Consider the following 18,453-nt stretch of genomic DNA (forward strand, 5'->3'; position numbering starts at 1 on the left):
TTGATAATGCCATTGCTTGCCCCCATACAGAATCATGTTTTCCAGCAGCAGAGGCTGTTTAGACACCATGATCTGCTGCCGACAAATGATAATTTAGGTGACTGCATGAACAATCCTATTGCCCGATAAACAAGCGTTTTGCTTGTTCAGTGGGTAATCGGTGGCACCTTTAAATGTACAAACGCTTGTTGGTGATAATCTGCCCAAATATCTGGCAGTATTAACTGGCCTTAAGGCTAAACAATCTGAAAAGAGTGTTCCTGATACGTAAGTGAGATGTCTTAGCCAAATGGTTCGTTCTTTCGACAGTATTTTGCAAGGCTAGGGAAATCTTGTTTCCAGGTCAGTAAATACTCAATGAAGAAATTTAAACTCATGGCTTTGGTCGCATATGTGTCTATAATACTAAATTGTGCTTTGACAGAACATGGCATGTATGCATGTAGATCTGACATTATCGCTTGAAGTCTAGGTAGTTTTCTGACTTATTACTATTCTTTGGCTGTGAAACTTCTGATGTCAGTAGGAGATAAAAAGGTGTTTTGGCTGGAAACGTATGGGCACCCGAGCCCAGAAGGACAGGGCTCAGTGCCACCTCCAATCAGCCCAAAAAATTAGACCAACAGGTAGGCGCCAAACCCATATAGGCGAGTAGTGGTACTATGAAAATAAGTAGTGCAAATAGGAAAAGTAAGATATGAGAGAGTGGATAGGTCAAGGGGCTAACAAAGAAAACCCTAATGTCTCAATCTAATTGTAAATCAAGTATATAGGTTTAGATGGATACAAGATTAATGAAACAACGTATAAACATAGATATAAGTAAATAGGTCCAAGTTAGTGGAGATTTCTTAAGTAAAAACAAACCAGCCTAGACTGTTGGCACTATAAGGAATGGGAAGGGGAACTCCAAACCTTCCTCTAGCCCCACATACCAACCCCAACTAACCCCTTCAATAACGACACTGACACCGTTCAACTTTTAACCTTTTATTTTGTTGGGTGGTAATCGGCCACAGCTTTATTCAAACGGCAAAACCATAACCTTGAACCGTGCTCTCCGCCAGCCGCTGGTATCCCATCGGGCGGATCCGCCTATTTTTCCTCCAACACCTTTACGATGCAATAACTAGCCGCCAGCTGTGACTTTAAAAACTCCAAAGAGGCACTTTGCCTATATAACCGTTCCCCTGAATGACTTCTGAGCACACCATCTGAACGAAGCACCACACTATCAACTCACAGGGGAGGGAGGGACAAAGCGCTTCCGCTCAAAGAGGAAGAGGGAAGGCGAGACAGTGGCATATATGCCCTCCTTGCTGACCGCCCACACTCCCAACCGGATCCCTATATTAACCCTTGCATGCCAAACCGGAACGGGCATCAGAGGAAAAATACATAAAGGGGGTAGGAAAACAGGGGGGAAGGGCCACCAGTCCCTGCCCACCCTCCCTAAGCCGTCGAGTGGCCACCATAATGTGTACATATGCAACGAACTAGACCGAGGCTAGGGGTCTCTTCCACAGGTGTTATGTGAGTTCTTAGAGTCTTTGTCGTGACGCCAGTTGCATTTCAGCAATGGGGGACTAAGTCCCCCTATGTAAAAGGCGATGGTGGAACCCAGTGCAGGAATGCCTGAGTGGTATAAGGGTTGCCCATAGTGTCCCTTATGTGCAGATTTAGCACTTGTCACAGTGCTCCTACCTGAAGATCCTGAAACCCCTGGCGTAGTCATCCAAAGCAGTGCAAATAGGGTGAACAGTTGAAGATTGAGTATAATGAATAGAGTCAAGACTTGCATTAAAGTTGAAAACAGCTTTACTTGAATAAACTTGCATCCAGCCTTTGGTTTAACATTTGGCAGGCAAACACTCTCAGCTCTGCTACATCTTTACTCCCTCAGCCCCGCTATGTTAGCTGGATTAAATAGGAACTTTTCCTCTCCTGCTGTAAACTGCAACTTAGTTTTCTGTAGTCTGACTCTTTATCTTGGTCTTTCTCTATCTGTATCTTTCTCTATCTTGATCTTTATCCAGGGAATCTCTCCTCCTGGCTCTGAAGCTCTTTACTTCTTTTTCTTTGGCCTAGCAGAGCAGTGCTCTGCTGGCTGGAACACAGCCTTCCCCTTACAGGGGGTAAGCTACTAACAACCTCTCCCCAAGATGGGGTAGGCTAGACTGCCTTCTGCAGGCTCGTCCAGGAGGGATGAGAGCCTGCTGCTTCCCCTTACAAGGGGGTAAGCTACTCTCTCCTTCTCTAACATTAAACTCCTCCCTCTCTATAGAGGGCTGGGAAGGACTAGAAGGTCCCACTCCAGGAAAACTAACTCTGCCACCATCTGCTGGTAGACCAGGCACATTACATAGAAACAGTCATTTGTAAAGAAATATACATACGCATTATGCAGGATATAGCAATAAAAATATATGATGACACAGGATCTACCACAAGAGATAGTAGGGGCTACAAAAAGGTGGTAATTACACATATTAGTAAGAGCCCAATAAAATATTAGGAAATACGTGTGGTATCCAATGCAAGGCTCAACCATACAATTTAGGTGGTATAGTATACATATAATATGTGTAAAAAGCACTCACTTTACTGGGCAGGTTGTCTGTTGTATAACCTCAAGACCAGGGGCGTTGCTAGGGTCTTAAAACATCCGGGGCAAAAGCCCACTGTATCACGCCCCCACCCAATGAAGCCATGCCCACATCGCCGGGGGGAGGGGGCCTTCACAGTAGTTATTAACCCCTTTCAGCAGTCCCCCCTTCACAGTAGTTATTAACCTCTTTCAGCAGTCCTCCCTTCAGTGAATGGGGGACTGCTGAAAGGGGTTAATATCTACTGTAAAGGGACTAGAGCCGTCTGGCCAACCCCACAGATAATCCCCCCACCCCCTTGTACTTGTTCCGCTGGCTGCATGGGCATGAGTTCAACTTCAGTCAATTCGGTGCGCAATCCCGTCCTACACAGGCTCGGACTGGCCCACAGGGGTACAGGGGAATCCCCCGGTGGGCCCCTGAGCAAGGTGGGCCCCTAGTCTCCCACCCCCTGCACAAGTGGCACATAACACATTAGATTTAGTACACTACATACATATATTCAATGTACAGCACCTCAACCAGCCTATGTTCATATAAAAAAATTGTTAGATTATTTATTATATTTGAATGTATCTGTAAGGTGGGCCCCCAAGATAAATTTTACTGGTGGGCCCTAGGTACCCCAGTCCGACACTGGTCCTGCGGCATGTGATACCGCAAGACCAGTGACCTACAGCGGCGGGTCTTGCAGGATCACGCGCTGCAGGATGGGATTGCGCACCGAAGTGACTGAATTCATGCCCGCGCAGCACACAAGTAGCGGAACAAGTACAAGGGGGTGGGGCCAGGCAGCCAGCATAACATTCGGGGCATTGGACAAAACATCCGGGGCTCAAGCCCCGAATGTTTTGACCTAACGACTCCCCTGCTTAAGACACTTTCAGACAGAGCCTCCCCGGCCGGATTCGCTTCAGGAGTGGTATAAATGACTGCAGCAAAAAAAACTCCTCTTTAAACTGGTAGAGGCGGGTTTTGAGAGAGGCATTTTAGATAAAAAAAAGAAAGAGAATTCCTGAAAGTGTTACATCCATCCATTTCACGCTTTTACTTCCTGCCCAAGATTCACAAATCCCTGACCCAACCACCTGGGAGACCTATGATTTCTGGTATTAACTGTTTAATATCCAATCTTTCAGCATACGTCAAAACTTCCTTCTTATCTCAGGGATACTTCTCACCCCATCCAACTATTTAGAATCATTCAAATGGGAAGAGAATTCTACACTGCCTGTCCCAAAAAAAAGTTGCCCCCCCAAAAAAGGTCACACACTCTAATATTTAGTTGGACCGCCTTTAGCTTTGATTATAGAACGCATTCACTGTGGCAAACGATAAGCTTCTGCAATGTCACAAGATTTATTTCCATCCAGTGTTGCATTAATTTTTTGCCAAGATCTTGCATTGAAGATGGTAGAGTCTGACCGCTACGCAAAGCCTTCTCCAGCACATACCAAAGATTCTGTGGTGGCCAATCCATGTGTGAAAATGATGTCTCGTGCTCCCTGAACCACTCTTTCACAATTTGAGCCCAATGAATCCTGGCATTGTCATCTTGGAATATGCCCGTGCCATCAGGGAAGAAAAAAATCTATTGATGGAATAACCTGGTCATTCAGTATGTTCAGGTAGTCAGCTGACCTCATTCTTGGATCACATACTGTTGCTGAACCTAGACCTGACCAACTGCAGCAACCCCAGATCATAGCACTGCCCCCACAGGCTTGTACAGTAGGCACTAGGCATGATGGGTACATCACTTCATCTGCCTCTCTTCTTACCCTGATGCGCCCATCACTCTGGAACAGGGTAAATCTGGACTCATCAGACCACATGACCTTCTTCCATTGCTCCAGAGTCCTATCTTTATGCTCCCTAGCAAATTGAAGCCTTTTTTCTGGTTTGCCTCACTGATTAGTGGTTTTCTTATGGCTATACAGCTGTTCAGTCCCAATCCCTTGAGTTCCCTTCACATTGTGCGTGTGGAAATACTCTTACTTTCACTATTAAACATAGCCCTGAGTTCTACTGTTGTTTTTCTTCAATCTGATTTCACCATCGTGATCGCCGATCATTCAGGATTTTTTTCCCGCCACACTTCTTTCTCGAATACGATGGGTCCCCACTATCCTTCTAGTTTTTAATAATGTGTTGGACAGTTCTTAACCCAATTTTAGTAGTTTCTGCAATCTCCTTAGATGTTTTCTCTGCTTGATGCATGCCAATGATTTGACCCTTCTCAAACAGACTAACATCTTTTCCACGACCACAAGTTGTGTCTTTCGACATGGTTGTTTAAGAAATGAGAAGCAACTCGCTGCAATAGTTGGGGTTAAATAACTTTAAACTGAAAGATAATCGCCCATGCAGTAATTATCTAATAGGAGGCTCATAACTATTTGCTTAGTTAAATCCAGGTGGCGCCTTTTTTTTTTTTTTTTTTGGACAGGCATTGTATATGTGTGACTTTAGATGTATCATCCCTATATAGTAATATTGAACATGATCTGGGTATTCCAGCAGTATCAGAAATCCTGAGAAGAGACCCTTTAACTCCTGATTCACAAAAAGAATTTCTTATCAAAGCAATTGATTTTATCCTCAAACACAATTACTTCACCTTCAACAGTACATTTTTTATCCAGACCAAAGGTACAGCCACGGGCACTAAATTTGCCCCATCATATGCCAATCTATTCATGGGTATATTTGAAGAGAGATTTGGATTACTTTCTCATTCTAATAAAAAAACAGAATATTCCATTTAGCCAAATGAAGAGAATTAGGAAAAACTGCTCTAATGATAATGACCTAAAAAAAAAACCCTTAAAACCTTGAACAGCAGATTTAAAGACAAAGGGTATCCAAAAGGCTTTTTACAGAAATCTACAAAAAAAGTTCTTAAAATTACTAAGCAAGAGAGCCTACTACCTAAAAAATAAAACCAGGCACCCGACCCATTAAAAAATACACGATATTTAAGTTTTATAACAAGATTTAATTCTAAACACACCTTGATTAGAAAAACGTTAGAGAAATATTGTCCGGTACTGCAAAAAGATCCAATACTAGGCTAAACCATTCCCCCAGCTCCGATGATTATTTTATGCCTAGCCAAGACCATCAAAAACATCTTAGCACCTTCTTGCCCAAAATAAAAATTCAATACTAACAACCCAATTGCCTTAAAAAAAGAATTGGGATCCTTTAGGTGCCAGAACAGAAGATGCTGTTGTGGCAGGCCAAGGAATGCAAATGTTGCATCATGATTACCCATAACACTAAAACAATCAGCGCCCCCCCCCCCAAAATAAGGAAATTATTATAATCAAACAAAAAATCGATTGTGGCACCTCGAACGTTATATGCCTATTACAATGCCCCTGTGATTCTCTCTATATAGGACACACCTCTCAAACGTTGCGTGAGAGAATGAATGAGCATCGTTCGAACATTTCCAGAAAAGTGATGACACATAGCGTCTCACGTCATTTCGCTTCAACCGAAGAGGGTGATCCCTCTTCCCTGAGAGTTACCCCCATTGAATGGGTCCCCCAGTCACACCAAACATTGTGCCGATAGGAAATGTTTTGGATTTTCCGTTTGAACACGCTCACACCATTCGGTGAAAATGAATCCCTGGAACACTAACTATTGAGATTTTTGCTTTATATATCCAGTTCTATCCGTATTCCCAAAAAAGGCTCAGATGTCCGTTTATCAATACTAAGGCTCTCCTTAGTTTTATCCCCTTTATTTTATTTGCATTTTATTTTATTTTATGTTTGAAGTCTACTATTCAGCATATGTATATCCATTTTTACGTATTTATTGCTATCCATATGTTCTTTTATCATTATATTACCTATTTGTACCCGGTCATGCTCTTTTTGATCTATACAAATATCACTCTTTTTATGGATTTCAGCTACGTATTTATAGCCACTTATTTATTTTATTTGATCCAGAACTCTAGTTACATATGTATTTTTAGTCTTGGTTTACCAAAATTTTCATAGTCAAAATTTCCTTTTGTATCCCTCTTTCATTTTTTAATATAGTATCTGGCCTGGAAGATTAGAGTCCTTTAATCCTAGGCCTCTGTAACATTTATGGAGCAATATTTACACTCTACTTTACCATCCCCTCAAAGGAATCTGCGATATCGGAAAGGGTCATTTCCGATTCCTCCACTCCCCACAGTTTTTGTTTTTTTTCTATTACATATCTCCGATACCGGAAGTGTTCATTGCGTTCCACCTTAGAGCGCTTGAATCGCCTCCGGTTTGTCTTTCACCCCCCATGACTCTTCAGCCAAAAACCTTTATGGTGCCATTTACAGCCCATTCTAGCCTCTCATACATCTCACCATTAGATATATATATAATCTAATAATACCTACAGTAGTTCATCAATTTTATTAAGATAATTCACCGACACCAGAATTGAGCTCTCCATTCCACCGTGGAACGCATGACGTCACTTCGGGTGCGACGATTCCCCGCGAAAACTAACACATGCCAAATCAGAACCCTGCTTATGAGTACAAATATAGGAGACAATGTAAGCGCCTTTTATATTTTATAATTTTATATACATCTTTACATCACTCCTGAAGAAGGGGGCTTATTGTTCTGAACCCCCAAAATGCGTTGAGTGCCGTGTGTTTTATGAAAATAAAGGATTTATGACCAGAAGCTGGACCTCTTTTATACCACTCCTGAAGCGCACCCAGCCGGGGAGGCTCTGTCTGAAGGTGTCTTGAGGTTATCCGACAGACAACCTCCCTAGTAAAGTGAGTGCTTTTTACACATATTATATGTATACTATACAACCTGAATTGTATGGTTGAGACTTGTGTTGGATACGTGTTTCCTAATATTTTATTGGGCTCTAACTTATATGTTAATATATACTTGATTTACAATTACTTTTCCTATTTGCACTACTGATCTTCATAGTACCACTACTCACCTATATGGGTTTGGCGTCTACCTGTTGTCCTAATTTTTTTGGCTGATTGGAGGTGGCAGTGAGCCCTGCCCTTCAGGGCTCAGGTACCCATCCGTTTCCAGTCAAAACGCCTTTTTATCTCCTACTGATGTACAGGTTTTATACCGTACTCTGACCACCTGTGCTGCCTACCATCATCTGGCCTTCTTTCCTTTTTTCCTTTACTCTTTTCTGGCCCCACCAACTTAGCGCCCCTCTGTTCTCAGTTTATATTTTGATTAACCCCTATTATTATTTTTTTAAACTTCTGATGTCACCAGGGTTGCGGCAGACAGTTGGAGGCATCTTGTTCTCTGCACTTCTTTCTTCATACATGTAATGTGAGGAATTAGTTGCTGGTCCAGAATATGGCGGTGTAGGCAGAGAGAGCACAGGCCGCAGGCCTTGGATGCAGTGTAACAAGAAGAGGGTACGGAACACTTAAAAACAGTACAAGAGCTTGGTACAGGAGGTTTAGGATGCCATCCAACGTGGTGGTATTTCAGTAATCGCTCTGTTTCTAGCCACAATTCTCACTGCTTGCTCGCTGATAACCACAGCTTCCCATGAAACCGGTGACTTCTGTTAGGCCCTCTTTTTGAGCACACTCCTGCAACGTACACCTCGGAACGCTGGGCCACACCGCTTAGTTCCTCTCCCAGATGGAAAAATCTAGAAATCACTAGATCATTACCAGAGCCCAGCCAATTGGGCCACACCATCAAAAATGATGTAGTGACCAACCAGTGCTCTGGAGTAGTAACCCACCCCACATTAACTGGCTGAAATCGTTTAACCCTAAGTTGGCTGGCTTCCTTCTCCCCTACCATTACAATATAAAAGTCTACTGTAGGGTTTGTCCTATGATTAATGTAAACATGACAATCTCCTCTAACAAAACTAGAACCAGCCCTGTACCTGGATCCAGAGATCTCCCAGATTGTATTTCAAGCTGGCAGCTTGGGAGGTGTGTCCTTTCTTCGGAGCATGTCCTTACTCAAGGGATGTGACTTTTTTGCTACAGCTCTCGCCCTTTAAGGCTAGGTCTACACGACGACATTTGTCGCGCGACATTTTGTTGCACTAATGTCACAAGATTTATTGTGACATTGAATGGATTTTCTGCGACTGTCGCGTCGCAGTCGCAGCATGTCGCATGTTGCAGTACGACACCATAGACTGCCATTATAAAAATTGTCGCGCGACATTAGTTCAACAAAATGTCGCGCGACAAATGTTGTCGTGTAGACCTAGCCTTAGTGTTACAGCTTTTAACAGAAGATATGGCTGGTGGCAGTTGATGATGGAACGGAACATGTGCAACCACCTTTGCGAGGTGGACAAAGAGATTAGTAATACAAAAAACAGCAGGTGGCGCTAGACAGATACATTTTATTGAATAACTCAGCGGCTATACTAAGTATATATTTACATCCAATTACCAAAGTACTCAGATCTAGGTTTAAAAAAATGTTGAATATTTTTGTGGGACCAGCCCTTTAACATATATACTTATATACCCATCAGCAACCCAGATTACATTCCCACACCTTTACATACAGAAGTCAATAATTACAGGCTAGGGTGGGACATAAAAGACTATTACCAGTACACATCACCTCCTGCTTGGCTGCCCTATTTCCATTTAGGCACTGCTTATTGGGGCATGCTAGCTGTATGACATAGTACATGAAGACACAGGACATACTTTTATGTTTTGCTGTGCTATAAGTTTCATACATGTTCATTGACTTTACATTGTGTTTTTTTCCTCCATTTTCAGGGGCTTCTAGAGGATCTTACAAAGATAATCACTAATGAGGACAGAATTTTAAATCCCTGAAAAAACATTGAGTGGAAGCATTCTATAAAGTTTTCCTGAAGTTATAACACACTCCTTGGAATACCTTGTGGACGTCACAGCTGACTAAACAGTTTACATTTCATGTTTACATGCAATAATGTGATAAGGCGTTATTGTTGATCATGGCAATAAATGCAATATGCCAGCGGGGCACACCTGACTATTTTGCAGACATACAGGACAAAGTCTGTTTTAGGGACAGATACATATTTAGTACTAATTTATGAGTGTAAAGAAATAAAACTTTTGTATTGGCAAAGATCCTTTTTTTTTGCTTGTGTTGGCTTAAAAGTCGCTAAACCCATCCATATTGACAGTGAAGTCTATCCCCATTGAAAAAAAACATGGCGTACTTGTGTGTTTATAGTGGAGTTTTCAAAAATGGCTAAGTGGCTAAAAATACCTGACTCATGTGTACGGCCGGCTTAAAGGGGTTGTCCAGGAATAAAAATTTTTTCCTGATGTCCGTATCCTTCCTCTGCTAGGGAAAGAATTATACTTGTTCCACGCTGGCTTCTGAGTGTCCATCTTCTGGTCCGTGGCTTACTTCCTCCCCAGCATGGAAAGGGTCCATTCACACGTATGCAATTTTTTCCGGATCCGTTCCGGATTTGGCGGACCTATTCATTTTTAATGGGGCTGGAACGCAATTCCGTTCCCGAAAAAAATAGAACATGTCCTATTCTTGTCCGCAATTGCGGACAAGAAAAGGCATTTTCTATCATATTCCCAGAGATGTGCGGTCCGCAAATTGCGAAACGCACATTGCCGGTGTCCGTGTTTTGCGGAACCGCAATTTGCAGGCCGCAATACACCTACGGACGGTGAATGGACAAATATGAAAATATGTTAATAACATAAGAAGCTTCTATGGGTTTGTTCACATCTGCATGGAGGCACCGTTTGGGGCCTCCGTCACAGATTCCATCAAAAACCGTGGTGAGAAAAGTACTGAATGCTGGACTTTTTTCTCTCTCTGCTAAAAAAAGCTGAATCTTGAATGAAAACCAAACGGATCTCATTATAGTCAAAGGGATCTCTTTTGCTTTGTTCTGGTCAGTTATGTCCTGAATTCAGAATTTCCGTAGTTCTGGTCCTATAAAAGAGCAGAACAATGGAAACAACAACGCTGATGTGAACTCAGCCTTAGCCAATGGCAATCAGATAAGTATGGTTGCTTTTTTCAATATGACAAGTGGGACTCTCTTCCTGAGACACCTGCACAACTTGCATTGGCAGCAAGAAATATTTCTTGGCTTGCCTTTCCTCTAAAAAGCAACTTCTAAACTGAAAAGTCCAGAGAAGCTGTATTTCACTGAGAAAAAGGAGTGACTGGACCTACCGTAACTGATTGAAAGTGAATTCCACCTAAAAAATATCTTCTAACACAGCAGAGTGACACATCAGTATTTTGTAACTGGGGGAATCACTATGGGGTCATTGGGGGCTCTAAAAAGGGGCATTTTTGTACAGGAACACATTGTTAGGGGGCCACTATGGGGACATTCATTCTACTGGGGACACTAAAAGGGGGTAATCTTTTGCACATGTTATAAGGGAGCATGTTTTGCACTACAACCTATAAGGGGGTATTTTTGTACTGGCACACATTATAAGGGACCATTTTGGTACTGTCACACATTATAAGGGAGTATTTTTTGTACAACTACACATTATAGGGGGAATTAGTACTACTGTGGCATTATTGTTGGCTTTATTACTAGTGGGGGAATACGAGGAACATGATTACTAGTATGGGTACTATGGAGCATTATTACTACTGGGGCAAAATAAGGGACATTATTACTATTAGAGGCACTGTTACCACATAGTACACTCTGGCAGAGAATTATTACTATTTGGGGACTTGTTACAGTAGGGGGCATCCTGGCACAGTATCAGATTAGCACAATTATTTTTGGAGGACACTGTTTACAGCCCTATAAGTGTCAGGGGCAGTGTTTGCTGGGCACTGTTATTTTGTAGGGAGCTGTGTGCCAATAATTATTGAAGGGAGCACTATCGGTGTGGTACTAGTATTTTCAGGGGGACTGTTTCTGTGGTTTAGTATTGGGGAGCACAGTTGGTATAGTATTAGGGGTGGCAGGATGGGGTGCTCAGAAAGTGGGGAGGATGTGCCAAAGTCTGTAGAGACAAGTGATGGCTGAAAAAAAAATCATCATGCCGGTCTGGTCGAAATGGAGAAGATAAGAAAAGAGAACGCCTACATGAGCGGAGACGTCACTGGATATAAGAGATATGGATGTGGCACTATATTAACCTGTATGTTTTGTAGCACTATATGTAATGTTTTCCAAGTATGGCTTTAATAGTAGGGCTGGAGGGAAGGGATTAGGTTGAGAATTTGCCATGGGGGGGCGGGGAAGGTAGCAGAAAGGTTAGATGCACCTCTGTTATATTGAAAAATATGTTAAACATAAAGACATGATTTAAACAGTAGGTCACTTTCTGATTACACATTTAAGAAACATAGCGCTCAACAGTGTCCTTCATTTTAGCAGCCAGTGACTGTCCTAGTACATGAACCTCTATTGTAGCTTTTGTTTTATATATGTGTAGCTGTACTTTTTAACATTAGTGGCCCTTTAATAACTACTTAGGCTTGGTGAGACAGTTACCCTTTGCACTAGCAAATTTACCATGTGATCTTTGATTGATAAGAGCATGGGAATGACAAGAGAACTGCAGAACAAACAGGTCACAGAGGCCAGTCTGAACCAGCTGACGTCTTACCTAACGCTGACAGTCATTCCTATGATCAAACAAGGGCTTTTCTGCTGACAGTCTCTGGCCCATCAGAACACACAGGAAACAAAAGCAAGTCAAAAATACATTTTTATGATTAATCTCTACATATACGGCCACTTTTACACAGTCAATATTTGGTTAGTATTTTTGATCAGTGTTTGCAAGCCAAAACCATAAGTTGGGGGGGATTTATCATGAGGGGAATATCTCAAGTCTGTGTTGAAGTACCTTATACGACATTTATCAATGTTGTTTGATAAACTTGTCTTATCCTTAAACCTAACACTTTTGTCTACAGAAGGCATGCTCAACCTGCGGGCCTCCAGCTGTTGCAAAACTACAACTCCCAGCATGCACTAAAATCTGTAGGCTGACCAGGCATAATGGGGGTTGTAGTTTTGCAAGAGCTGGGAGCTGGAGGGCCTCAGGTTGGGCATCCCTGGTTTAGAGAATCTACTCCAGTTTTCCTACTCCACCCTCCTACTGGAGTGAGATTGCAACTTATTTGCGACTTTAAAAAAAAAGTCTTAATGATACATCTGGAGTAATACCCATAAACATAGCTAACCACACCCACGTTTCCACCCACATCTCCACATTTCAAAACTGGAATCAGTGGTGTAAAAATGCAAAAAGTCGCAAAATTTTTCTGTGAGGGCAAAAAGTTGCAAAAGCCCATTTTGCTGCTTTTTGATGCCAGAATTTTGGAGTGAAGAAATGCTAAATCAGGTCCCTAGTTTTGGAAGTTTCACCCATTCAGTATTCTGGTTAGATTTTCAGATCATTATGTACCCAGCTGGTGGCCTTGAGGAGGGCTTGAGCGGCCCCCTGGGCATCAGCCCACCAGGTAATTTCCCAGTAAGGTCTATGGCCCATACCTGATGGAAACCATGACTTAATTTACGGCAAAACTTGGATTATTGGCCACAGCTAGGCGAAATGTTGTCAGTGTATCTTGGCATCAGATTGCTTCCGCATTAGCGACCTCATCAACACAAGGACATTTGTTGTCAATGGTACAATTTTTACTCACTAAACTAAACAACTGGCTTTACTTTACAAGTGTAGTTTAGGGACGTGTCACCACTGAGGCCAGTAAATAGCTGCAGAGGTCTACATGACCACTGACTGGACATCAGCACTTCTGATCCACCAGGAACCGGAATTACCAGGGATGAGACCCTTGGTGATGGAACAAAGAGACTTCCAAGATTATTATTTTTTTAAACAGATTCCCAGCAGTCAGTACGTTTTTTGGGAGGTCAGACACTATTTAGAGCTACAAATATGAAATAATATAAGACATTCGGAAGGAGTTAAAGGATGCAATAGATGACGAATAATAAAGCCCTGCTCTTGTTCTGACGATTGCATTCTGCTATGAAAATTGGAACCTGAAGAGCAGGCCACCTCAGCAAGTTAAGGGATGTCACCCTGATGGAGTTGTTGTGGAGCTGTCTAACTGCCCTTTGGAAGGAACGTGATTACCATGAATAGGAAGACAATCAGATTACAGGCATATGTTGTCTAGAGACAATGGCATCAATGTGTGTCCATCTGTCATAGTGGACTGAAGAGCAGGTGGAGAGCACCTCGTCATTACTTATTTATCATCAGACCCTGTAATTTCACCAGAAGTTCTTAAACCACAAAACACAACATTACTTGTGGAAGTCACCAACGTTACAGCCCAAGAAGAACATATGAAGGGAACAGGGTGAAGTGAAATAAGAGGTACTGTAGATAGCTAATATATATCTACATTTTGCAAATTGTACATGTATTTCTCGTTCGTAGCTAGCTGCTGTCAGCGGAGTCTATGCTGTGAATGTGTTGTGCAATCTCTGAAGAAATGTAGGGTTATATTAGTCTACACCTAGAACATGCCTACAGAAACATAAGACCCAGTGTTTAGAAACATGAGACACACAAATACATGTAAACTTAGCTAACCAGGAGGATGGCATGCATTTGGCCTGTAAAGATGTTAAGATTTTGTGCTAAAAGGGCAACGCTTGTATTATTCTTACTAGTGAATATCACATGTTAGAGCAATAATGGTTATCTGCACAAAGAAATCTTGAAAAGATCTTAATAATTTCAAACCAGTGAAATAAATTTCAAAAACAGATTTGTGGACTGCCAGGATGTATGTCCGGTCCCAATTGAAAACCAATACAAACGTGTAGAAAATAATTAATGTGTATTCAATATTGACTTCATAATTAGAACCAGGGTCATGTTCACCACATGAACAGATGCTAAGGTCTACAGTACTGCACATGCAGAGCCCAGGTCTATTGTTTTTTTTTTTTTTTTAAATTAGTCTTTATTTAATTTTCACACAAGGAACAAATCCACAAAAATCAGGTAAACAGAGATCCACCAGTCCTAATTAATAAGTACAGTTCCTCTTTTTTTCTTTCTTTCCCTATCTTCTCCCGTTTCCCATCCTACACCCCCCCCCCCTCCGCGTAGGAACGTGAGAAAAAAATAAATAAAATAAAAATAAAATAAAAAAAATATATAAACACTAAAGTAACCACTTTTCCCACACTTGGTCGAGATTTATTGACCTTTTTATATAGTTCTCCATCACTCGTTCTTCTTTAATTAAATTGTCTACCATTTTTCTCCATTGTCCCACTGTCGGTAGATCTACTTTTATCCATTGCCTAAGTATGAGCAGTCTGGCCTGAAACAGTACTTTATTCAAGACCAGTCGAGTTTTTTTATTTAGTTTCAAATGTTCAGTTGCCCCTAGAATACCAATTATTGGGTCATTGGGCAGCCGGACTTTCAGGAGCAAGAATATGGTTTCCATTATTTCTGTCCAATATCTATGGAGCTTGGGACATCTCCAAAAACAGTGTATTAAATCTGCTCTCTCCTCCCCACATTTTGGACACTTATCTGTTGCTTTCACACCCATTCTTTTCAACATCCATGGAGATCGATGTATTCTATGCACTATAAAAAATTGTGAGATCTTATGAGAGCCCCTATCGGAGATTGTAGCATAGTTTCTAAGGGCATCTTTCCAATTTTCTTCTGTAAGGGATCCAAGATCTTTTTCCCATTTTCCTAGAGCTAGCATTGTGATCTTTTTTCTCTTCCCACCCATCAAAAGCCTATATCTCCTTGCTGTTGTTCCTACTCCTTCCCCTACTGTAATGAATTTATCCAACCTATCTGATTTTTCCCTTCTATACCTATCCTCCTGTACCACTGTCCGCAATGCATTCCTAAGTTGGAGATATTTATACGTGTCAGTATGGGGGATCCCAAATTCCAACACCATTGTGTTGAAATCTTTCAACTTGTCTTCCTCAAAGATCTGGTCTAGATATTTCATTCCTTTTTTCTGCCAATCTATATAGTCCCTTATTGTTTCTAATTCTTTTAAATTAACATTTTTCCATATCGGTGTGTATTTCAAAAACCCTTTAATCTCCAATATCTTCTTAATTTCCCCCCATACGTATTCTATTAAGTTTAATATTCTATTCTCTGAATTTTTTTTACCCAAAAAACCTGACTCCAACACCTCTAAGTGATTCCCTCCCTCTTTCCAACCCCATCTATTTAATTCTTGCCTACCCACTTGAGTGTCTAAGCTACCCTTTATATTCCCGTATTGAATTATTAAATAATAAAGAAACAAATTAGGAACCGCTAGACCTCCATCCTGCACTGGGAGCTGGAGGACTTCCTTCTTTATCCGAGGAATCGCGCCTTTCCAGATGAGGTCCCCCATTAGTCTTTCTAATAATTTAAAGGTAGTCTGCGATATTCTCACTGGAGCATTTTGCAATATATAGAGTATCTTTGGGAGAAAGACCATTTTTATTAAATTTACCCTACCTTGAATTGACATTGGCAGTTTTTTCCATATATGTATTTTAGTTCTTAATTCTTTAATTAGGGGGAGGACATTTAATTTTTCATATTCTTCTATATTTCCGGAGATTTGTACACCGAGATATTTAAAATTTTCGTGTTTTTTTAAAACCTGCACCCGTGTGTCTCCTAGTAATTGTCTATCTCCCAATAATAACATATGTGATTTCCCCCAGTTTATCTTCAAACCAGAAAAAAACCCAAACTTATCTATTATCTCTATCGCTCTATTAAACTGCTCCCCAGTGTTTTGCAAAAAAAGTAAAATATCGTCCGCATACATCAACAACTTTTCTTCTCCGCCCGCATATTGAAAACCTTTAAACTCCCTATCACTTCTTATTATATTTGCCAAAGGTTCAATTGCCATAGCAAATAGCAGTGGGGAGAGAGGGCATCCCTGCCTTGTGCCACGGAATAGGGCAAAAGGCAGGGACAAGCTCCCATCCACCGCCACTCTAGCCCTGGGATTTAGATATATTAGCTTAATCCACCCTATGAATCCCTCCCCTATACCGAATCTCCTTAACACTGCCCATAGATAGTCCCATTCAATGCAATCAAATGCCTTTTGGGCATCCAGTGAGAGTATCGCCTTCTCCCCTGTATCCAATCTATTAGCCTCCATATTGAGAAATGTCCTTCTTATATTAGAGTATATTGTTCTTCCCGGTATAAATCCTGTCTGATCTTTGTTTATTATCCCTTTGATAACCTTTGAAAGCCTATTAGCTAAAACTTTTGCCAGAATTTTAACATCCGTATTCAACAGAGATATTGGTCTGTATGAACCGGGATCTGTTTGTTCTTTTCCCTTTTTCGGGATTAGCGTAATACATGCTTCTTTCATAGAGTTCGGTAGGTCACCTAATTTTCGGGCCTCGTCCAGTGTTATCTTTAGTTCTGGTACTAACACCTGGGAGAAGTTTTTATATATTTCAAAGGGAAGCCCATCCCCACCTGGTGCCTTCCCGGCTTTAACCTTCCCCAAAACTAGATTTATTTCTACTACCGTTATTTCTTTTTCCAGGTATTCTTTTTGGGGCTTAGATATCCTATTAAAGGCGATATTGTCCAGGTATGAATCTAGCTCTTGTTTTGAGTATTGTACCCTGGACTTATAAAGCTCTATGAAGTATTCCCAAAACACTTTTTTAATGCCTTCGGGTGTAGTAATTAATTTGCCCGTTTTATCTTTAATTGCCCCTATCCATGATTTCTCTTTTTGATTTCGCACTATATTTGCTAATATTTTACCAACCTTTTCACCCTCCGAGGCTAGTTGGATACCTTGAAAGAGCAATTCTTTCCTACCTTTCTCTAGTTGATAAATCTTCATCTTTTCCTGTTCTTCCTCCCAAGCTCTCTTATTAAGTGCGGTAGGGTACCTCATACTTGCCATACCTGCCTCTTGCAGTTTTTTCTCCAATACCTTCCCGTTCTCTCTAGTTCTTTTTTTCCACTGATTTACCTTTTTGAACAATACTCCCCTCAAAAATGCCTTGAAAGTGTCCCAGACCACTAATCTACTGGCGGACCCATTATTTTCCCTAAAGAAGTGTTTTAATTCCTCGATTATGCTCTCTTTATCTGAAATCAATGACAGCCAATGAGAGTTGAACTTAAACATTGGCAGAGCATTGTTCTTATTTACCGTATTTATCGGCGTATAACACGCACAGGCGTATAACACGCACCTTCATTTTAAGAGGGAAATTTCAGGAAAAAAAGGGTAGCTCAGAACTTTTTTTTATTAATATTAATACCACTTATAAGGTAAATAATGTAAAAGGATGACACTTATGGGGCTCTGTGGATGACACTTATGTCATCCACAGATCCCCATAAGTGTCATCTACAGATCCCCCATCAGATGGATCAGTGTGGAGAGAGGAGGCGGGGACACTCATGGCGGGGCCCGGTGCAGTGACTCTACTCTAATACACCGGGCCCCGCAACTGTTAAACATTCAATCTACCTCTATATCTAATTGTACGGTACTTACTGTAGTACCGGAGGTATAACATTAAGACGGCGCAGACCGGCATCTCCCTCGGTCATGCGCCGCCTGTCTCCGCTCCCTCCTGATGCGCTGCCTGCCCCAGCTCCCTCCTCATGCGCCGCCTGCCCCAGCTCCCTCCTCATGCGCCGCCTGCCCCTGCTCCCTCCTCATGCGCCGCCTGCCTGCTTATCTCACTTTATGAATGAACAGGCAGGCGGCGCATGACAGAGTGAGCTGGGGCAGGCGCCGCATGACAGAGGGAGCTGGGACAGGCGGCGCATGAGGAGGGAGCTGCGGCAGGCGCTGCGCCGTATTAATGT

At 41.7% G+C, this 18,453-nt stretch overlaps 1 protein-coding gene across 1 annotated transcript in view; it reads left to right on the forward strand.

Annotated features, from left to right (window-relative positions):
• LOC122946300 overlaps positions 1–9,723 on the forward strand; it is a 95,979-nt gene extending 86,256 nt beyond the window's left edge. Inside the window, exon 21 of the mRNA XM_044305818.1 lies at positions 9,382–9,723. Coding sequence (XP_044161753.1) covers positions 9,382–9,441 — 60 coding nt within the window. The 3' untranslated portion in view covers positions 9,442–9,723. The remainder of the gene's footprint in view (positions 1–9,381) is intronic.
• The last annotated feature ends 8,730 nt before the right edge of the window (positions 9,724–18,453 follow it).

This window comes from Bufo gargarizans, chromosome 9 (assembly GCF_014858855.1).
Source record: "Bufo gargarizans isolate SCDJY-AF-19 chromosome 9, ASM1485885v1, whole genome shotgun sequence".
Taxonomy (NCBI): Eukaryota; Metazoa; Chordata; class Amphibia; order Anura; family Bufonidae; genus Bufo; species Bufo gargarizans.